We start from the raw sequence: 8,004 nt of genomic DNA on the forward strand, positions 1-8,004 counted from the left end.
CTTTAAGTTATTTAGTCATTCTATTGCTCGTTACCGTGATACCCCCGGACCCCCGCATCCCGCATGGTAGTAAACTAAAAGTGTGTTAAACATGCAATAAAACTTCATAAAATAGGGTAAATTGTATATGTTTTGTACATTTAAAATAAATAATCCTAAAGTTTGTTTACAACGCTATACATAAATGCCTGTCTCTTTTCTTTGAATCGCCTGCAAGGAACGAGCGGCCGCGTGATGACTACGGACGGAGACGAGAACCTCTCTTAGATTTAACTTATTTTGTTGTTACAGTTTCATTTCGCACATTTTGTTGTTCGCGTGTGTGTATTTTCTGGTGTCTTTTGAGACTGCCAAATTCTGTGAAATCCTTTTTGCACAGTCTACAGGAGTAAGCCTTCTCCCCGGTGTGTACTCTCTCGTGTCGCTTCAGACTGCTCAATTGTGTAAACCCATTATGGCATGTGTCGCACGTATATGGTCTTTCTTTTTTATTCACATTCTTTCCCATATTTTGTTCTTCACGTATATGAATTCTTTGATGCTTTTTTAAACTACCGTTTTCTGTGAACTCCTTTTTGCATAATCTACAGGAGTACTCTTTTTCTCCGGTGTGTATTCTTTTATGTCTCCTGAGGCTGCTCAGTTCTGAAAACTCTTTTTTGCATGTATCGCACATGTATGGTTTAGCCCCCGTGTGTACTCTCTCGTGTCTCTTTAAACTGCTAAATTTTGTGAAATCTTTTTTACATACTTCGCAGACGTACGGTCTTTCTCCCGTGTGAGTCATTTCGTGATTTCTTAAAGTATTTAACTGTGCAAACTCCTTGTTGCACAATCTGCAAGAATACGGTTTAGCACCGGTGTGAACTCGTTCGTGCCTCCTTAAACTGCTCGATTCTGTGAACTCTTTCTTACATACTTGGCAGTGGTATGGCTTCTCCCCCGTGTGGATCCTCTCGTGGTTCTTCAGCGTGTTCATTTGCGCAAACTCCTTGTGACATATATCGCACGTGTACGGTTTCTCTTTCGTGTGCACTCGTTCGTGTTTCTTCAGATTATCTAATTCTACGAATTCTTTTTTGCATACATCGCAGGAGTAAGGTCTCGAGCCGGTATGAAGACGCTCGTGCCTCTTCAGGTGGCTCCACTGCCTGAAGCGTTTGTGGCAGAGTGTGCACTTGTACGGTCTCTCGCCGGTGTGCGTCCTCATGTGTGTCCGGAGCGAGCTCGCCAGCGTGAACGTCTTGGTGCAGGCGGTGCAGGGGTGCCGCCCCCCGCCGGCGCCGGCGCCGCAAGCTCGCGGGCCGGACTCAGGCGCCGCTGCCGCACAGCCCCGTTGCTCGTGTCCCATAACTAAATAATCTGTATCAAAAAAATAAACAAAAGCCACATTACATTTCAAGGCTCGCGATACGATTTATTCAGACGTTTTCCATCCCAATTTTTATCAATCATATTGTTAATAGTCATAAAGTCATAATATTATACAATATAATTTGCAGTTTTGCAGCCATCATAATAGTCATTCATCATTTTGTTAGTCATAAGTTCATAATATTTAAGTCCAGATGGTATACTACTATTACATAATGTTGAAGGCAATAAACTAGCTTATAACGCAAGCATTGTTGTAAGGTCTTTTTTCGCAGGTTATAATATATAATGCAATTTTATTTTATTATATTCTCGCATCGATTAGTTGCGAGTTCGTGTCTTACTTAAACTATTTTACTTTTAATAAAAAACCGGGCAAGTGCGAGTCGGACTCGCGCACGAAGGGTTCCGTACCATAATGAAAAAAAAAACGGAAAAAAAATGCAAAAAAAAACGGTCACCCATCCAAGTACTGACCACGCCCGACGTTGCTTAACTTTGGTCAAAAATCACGTTTGTTGTATGGGAGCCCCATTTAAATCTTTATTTTATTCTGTTTTTAGTATTTGTTGTTATAGCGGCAACAGAACTACATCATCTGTGAAAATTTCAACTGTCTAGCTATCACGGTTCGTGAGATACAGCCTGGTGACAGACAGACGGACGGGCGGACGGACAGCGAAGTCTTAGTAATAGGGTCCCGTTTTACCTTTTGGGTACGGAACCCTAAAAAAATTAAAGTCGTTATTCAAGCCAGCTCCATTTATATAATACTACAAAATAATGTGTATTACCTTCTAGTTCTTCCGTCGCTAACGCGTTCTCGCTCTCACACCAGCGCGGTGTCTCGCTCCCTCCCTCCCCCTCCCCCTCTCCAGCGGGCTCCACCTCCTCCTTGATCTCCATTTCCACCTTGATGGTTCCTGACAACAAAAATATCAATTTCTTATAATTAATCTTATTTAAAGCTGCAACACGACTGACTGATGACAGAATTGTTCTCCCAGAAGGGGGTTCGTGGGGTATTTGACTTTGGTACGGTCGTATAGAGGGCGGTCTCGTGACCTCCAGAAAATTCCGACCTTTGGTCTACCGCTTCCGGTCAGAAAAATGTTCAACGGCCCGGCCAAACGGTCAGACCTAGGGGGGGGTGCTCGACCAAATGTCATAGAGGGACCCTGACAGTTTTTGACGCCGCCATTTTTTTTCAAATTGGCCGACTTTTTTTTAATTTTTTCAAGTTTGTCCTAGCGCGTTGAAATTTTGGTCACGGAATCTCGGGGTCCTCTAGATTCGTATGGAAAAATTTTTTTTCGAAAAAATCCAAGATGGCGGAAAAAATGGCCACTTTTATTTTGTATGGCAACTTTTAAACGGTGCGAGATAGGTGGGGGGGTGCTGGACCAAATGTCATAGAGGGCCCCGAGACAAAACAAACTGCATTTAAAAATTTTCAAAATCGCCGACTTTTTTTTTTTTCAAGTTGGTCCGAGCGCGCTGAGATTTGGCATGGCGAGAGATATAGGCCTGGAGATGCCTATGAAAAAAAAAATTTTTGGAAAAAATCCAAGTTGGCGGAAATAATGGTCATTTTAATTTTGTATGGCAACTTTTAAACGGTGCGAGGTAGGTGGGGGGTGCTCGACCAAATGTCATAGAGGGCCCCGAGACAAAACAAACTGCATTTAAAAATTTTCAAAATGGCCGACTTTTTTTCCCCCCACCCCGACTCCCAAAACGCGAGGCCGAAGGCCGAGCTGCGTGAATGCAGTGCTTCCAAGCGTTCTACAAAGTCAACTGTCTTGATAAGCGAAGCCGGCGTCGGAGCGTCGAGGCTCGCGAAGGCCGAAGGCCGAGCTCCGCGTAGGGCCGTGAGGTTGTCAAGACACTTTTACTATTGGGTCGTGTTTAAGCTCCAACTTCCCGCTTGAGCCCCGAAGCAAAACCAACCCTCCCAAGTGTTTTAATAAGCGAAGCGGCGGGCCGAAGGCCCGACTCTGAGCTTCGAAACCCAGCGAAGGCTGAAGGCCGAGCTCCGCGTAGGTCCGAAGGCCCGGAGCGTCCCTTACGAGTTCCCAAGCACGCGAGGCCGAAGGCCGAGCTGCGGGAATGAAGTGCTCGCGTGCGGACCTTTTCTTTCTAGCAAAAGTACAACTTCATTTCTTTTTCTCTTTGGAAAACAAAACTACAGCACAAACAACAACACCAACAACAGCACCTACAACATTACCAAAAACAACAGCACAAACAACAGTACCAACAACAAACAACAATCACCAGAGTGAGCGAGTGTGGAGTCTGCCGCCTGTGCTGCTGCTGCTGCCGCGTCCAGACTGTCACCTGTGGGCTCCTGCTTCACGCGCACGTCCCGGACCACACCTGCCGACACAACCACAACCTGAGGGCCTAGCGCACATAAATATACACACCAGAGTTAGCGAGTGTGGAGTCTGCCGCCTGTGCTGCTGCTGCCGCGTCCAGACTGTCACCTGCGGGCTCCTGCTTCACGCGCACGTCCCGGACCACACCTGCACACACAACCACAACCTGGGGCCTAGCGCACATAAATATACACACCAGAGTGAGCGAGTGTGGAGTCTGCCGCCTGTGCTGCTGCTGCCGCGTCCAGACTGTCACCTGTGGGCTCCTGCTTCACGCGCACGTCCCGGACCACACCTGCACACTAGGGCTTCCAAATACCGGACTTCTTTCAATACCGGTATTAATACCGGAACTGTCTTCATCAATACCGGGATCCCGGGATCTCGGTATTGACTATGAATCGCTTAAATTTTTTGAGTTTTATTAAAAAAAGGCTCACTGTAACACCAGATATGTATGTCCTTAGCTCAGGATATTAAACAATAATCGCCATCTGCAATAATTATCATTTCACCCTCCAGGTTGGCAATGATTTTTTCACATCACCTATTCGAAAAAGGGCTTTTTCTTCCCCGCTAGGAGGGATCAAAGTGGCACTTTTCTTCCCTGCTAGGAGGGATCAAAGTTGTACTTTTCTGTTCTAGGACACGATTTTTTCTTTCTTGCATACTATTTTTTTTTTGGTTAAATAATACATATTTTTGAACATAACAATTTCCTCATAGTTGATGTGAAAAGCAGTATGTGTCACACGGTATCAAAATTATTTCGTCTTGGGCTTTAACACTTGAATCCCTCATAACTCATTACGCTCAGGATTCAATGTATGCCCTTGACGGAAATATATCATTTTGATCCCTTGTTATGTACCAACTACTATATCCGTCTTGTTGACTTCACCAGTTACATTTTTAGTTAACCTAATAAACCAGCCAATAAATATTCAAATTTGGCACCAAAAATTCGTTTGCCATACTACAATTCATATCTTTCTACTTTTTGATAAAATTTTAAGAACTACTTATATCTCGGACTTATATATCATATCCTGAACATCAGAATTCATCACCAAATATTTATCTAACGCATATGCACGGATCTTGTTTCAATTAAATGATCTTCTTTAATTAAATGGGCAAGTAATCTTCTTGATACAGCTGAATTTGATCATTTTAATGGATCTTAAACGTTATAATCGGCACATTTTCCTTGTTTTTGAAAATACCGGGATCCCGGTATTGCATTAAAAAATACCGGTATTGAAAAATGCGTTTAAACAGACGGGATCCCGGTATTGGAAGCCCTACTGCACACACAACCACAACCTGAGGGCCTAGCGCACATAAATATACACACCAGAGTGAGCGAGTGTGGAGTCTGCCGCCTGTGCTGCTGCTGCCGCGTCCAGACTGTCACCTGTGGGCTCCTGCTTCACGCGCACGTCCCAGACCACACCTGCACACACAACCACAACCTGAGGGCCTAGCACAAAAAACGAAAATAGAATTTTTGTTTCTGCCTCGCTATCACTTTTGCATAATCAAGCAATAGAGAGGCGGATTAAGAAATTTAGGTTTTCGTTTTTTACGTTAGGTTAGGGCTTAATAAGTCTATTACCAAATCGTAAACCGCAATTTTATTATGTTACTTGCTGCTACGGAACCCTTCATGGGCGAGTCCGACTCGCACTTGGCCGCTTTTATAATTTTTTAGTCTATTGAAGGAGGAAGGCAGATCTGATAAATATGGTGACTGTTGTTGTTGTTGAGTATAAATTGACTCTATAGTAGAAATAAGTGATTTTAGACTTTACCCCATTATTACTACCTTCACAATGCACCATAAAATTAAAATTACAAGTTATAAACATGTCATGAAAAACCACCTATGGTACTGGCTATGGGGTTTGCGAGGTGTATGTACGGCTACAGAGCAACTAGTTTATATGTTTATTGAAGGAGACTTTCAACAACTCATTTTGGTAAGTCCCAAGATACAGGCTCAGCCTAGTTTGGGGCTTACCAGACACCTCTTGTGCAAGTACTGTGTTCTTAATTATCATCAATAAATGTATCCTATACTACTCTATTTTATGAATAGGGATGTTGACATAAATCGCGAATACTTAACATGTTATGTTTTTACCATAGAAGGGAATATTAGAATGCTGTTAAATGCGATAATTCACTAAAATTATTTTTAATTATTTGGCTGAATGGAAGTATTATTGCCACGTTGGCTGTCTAAAACAGAAAAAATTAAAATTTAAAAAGTATAACTGGCGTCCGCTATTTGCAGTTTGCACTCAAAATTGAGTTGTATCTAAATAATTCTTCTTAAATTGTAACCTTAAGTGTATTTAAGTGTGTATGAAATCAGTAATTGTGATTAATTTTTGCAATGTATTTATCATTGCTGAACGTAATATGTAGTGCAGAATTAACAATATCATTCAAGTTCTAGGCAACATTCGTAACTCTAAGTGTAATACTTATGTAACAAATATTTGTTTTATTGTGATTTTATCCGCAAATGTATTAAAAACGTCGTTCATGGTACGACCTAGGGCTCATAAAGAACATCTCGGGACTTGTAAGTAATTACACACTTCACACTCCACATGAAATGTAGGTACTATTTTAATCAAAAGGCGAATATGAATAACTACCTACTCTATTGTCTTGATTGTTGTTCTTCTACACATAGGCACTGCACAACACTTGTAAAATCTGTTATTGATTATTTTACCTACCTACTTGAAAAACAGAGACTACATTTTTGATCTACGCTGACAGTTTGACAGCAGCAGTTTGTTTATTTATCACATTGTGACGTCTTCAAGATCAAGTGACAGCTTGGAGTGTTTAGGCGTGAAATTTAAACACTAAACTAATTAAACTCGCTTTTTTATTTAAAATTAATGAGTAAAAATTTTAAATATATTTTTGAACCTATAAAATGAAAACAGTTCTAAAAAATTGTCAACATCACTATTGTACCTGCTGGTGGGATGTTGATATTTATTGCTTAGAGCTTTAAGTTTATAACCCCATAAAAAGCAAGTGACGTAATATATTCCCTGAAACTCAAACACACGGAAACATGAGCATCAACCTGTGCAGATTTGTTTTTAATGAATATTACCTTTAACATAACAGATGTGTAGTATAGTAGGTGGATCAACTATTCCTAGTTGTTATTCTATCTATACCGTTAGCCCGTCAGGGGGAAAATAGTAGAAAAGTTTTTTTGAGAATTCATTCTACTAATATGTTTATTCAGAAAATCGGCCCACTTCGACCCAGAAGTACACAGCCGTTGGGAATGGGTGACAAAATGTTTATTCACGCAGGACCCAGGTGGGTATAAACCAAATAACTTCTTTTTAGGGATAAGTTCATTTTTGTACTTCAAATTCCTTGAATAGTTCTTGTAGTTGATTAGCTTTAAGTTTTTAATTTTAATTTTATTAAAGTTGGAGTCATAGTAAACACAAAAATTGTAGCATACTTATATTAGTACTCTCAATAGTAGACTGTAGTGTTGCATGCATTTTGTTGATTAAGCTGATAATAGTGAATGCTTTAGCGCCAAATGTAATCAATAAAAACTGGCAAACTAGGCAAAGTGCCATCCTGCGAGACAGGCGTAGCCTAGTGCAGGTGTCACAGGCAATTTTCATATCTTGCAACAATTTTAGCAGTGTTTAACTAGAATAAGTTGACCTAACATTGTTTTATCATAAGTTTCACTCTGTCAATAAACTATATTGATTTTGATTTTTAAGTTATTGTCAATAAATTATTGTTGTTGTTGTTGTAGACTTATTGTAAATTTGATGCAAGCGTGTTGTGTCCAATAAAGTGATTACAAGTGATCTCACCGCACGGTGGTGGCGAGTGGGGGCTCGCCGTCGTGTCTGCCTCCCACAGGGGCTCCGCCTTCACCCGCGCCGTGTCCATGCCCGAGCCCGAACCCGCCCTGGCGCCGGCGTCACACAACACAAACCAAAACAGTGCAACGCAACTATGGTATCGTGCGCTAAAACTGGCACATATTATTCTGTGTTGAGTATTCTACATTGATTTTTATTGTGATCGTTGACTTGACACTTGACAGTCCATGACAGGCGATGTGCAGGCATGCAGTCGACATTTTCAGTGTGCCCAGCTCAAAATTACGAAAAATCACACTAATCATAGTGCTGTCCTGAGCAAGTCTGCGACGTCTGAAGTTTGTCTGAAGTCT

General features: G+C 41.4%; 1 protein-coding gene across 1 annotated transcript; it reads right to left on the reverse strand.

The window, feature by feature from the left end:
• Positions 1 to 244: 244 nt before the first annotated feature.
• Positions 245 to 7,718, reverse strand: LOC134802632 (zinc finger protein 883-like). The gene is made up of 6 exons (XM_063775267.1): positions 7,640 to 7,718; positions 5,113 to 5,211; positions 3,804 to 3,902; positions 3,652 to 3,753; positions 2,169 to 2,297; positions 245 to 1,362 (listed from the first exon to the last, which is right to left on the reverse strand). The coding sequence occupies exons 1-6, from the start codon at positions 7,716 to 7,718 to the stop codon at positions 275 to 277; spliced, it is 1,596 nt and encodes a 531-aa protein (XP_063631337.1). The 3' UTR covers positions 245 to 274.
• Between the last annotated feature and the right edge of the window lie 286 nt (positions 7,719 to 8,004).

Source organism: Cydia splendana, chromosome 25, assembly GCF_910591565.1.
Source record: "Cydia splendana chromosome 25, ilCydSple1.2, whole genome shotgun sequence".
Taxonomy (NCBI): domain Eukaryota; kingdom Metazoa; phylum Arthropoda; class Insecta; order Lepidoptera; family Tortricidae; genus Cydia; species Cydia splendana.

Bases quoted from the DNA above. Each gene is read 5' to 3' on its own strand.
- LOC134802632 (XM_063775267.1), bottom strand. From the start codon at position 7,718: ATGGACACGGCGCGGGTGAAGGCGGAGCCCCTGTGGGAGGCAGACACG. The intron at 5,212-7,639 runs GTGAGATCACTT...TTGTGTGTGCAG, and splicing joins CCACTCGCCACCACCGTGCG to GTGTGGTCTGGGACGTGCGC. The intron at 3,903-5,112 runs GTGTGTATATTT...TTGTGTGTGCAG, and splicing joins CTCCACACTCGCTCACTCTG to GTGTGGTCCGGGACGTGCGC.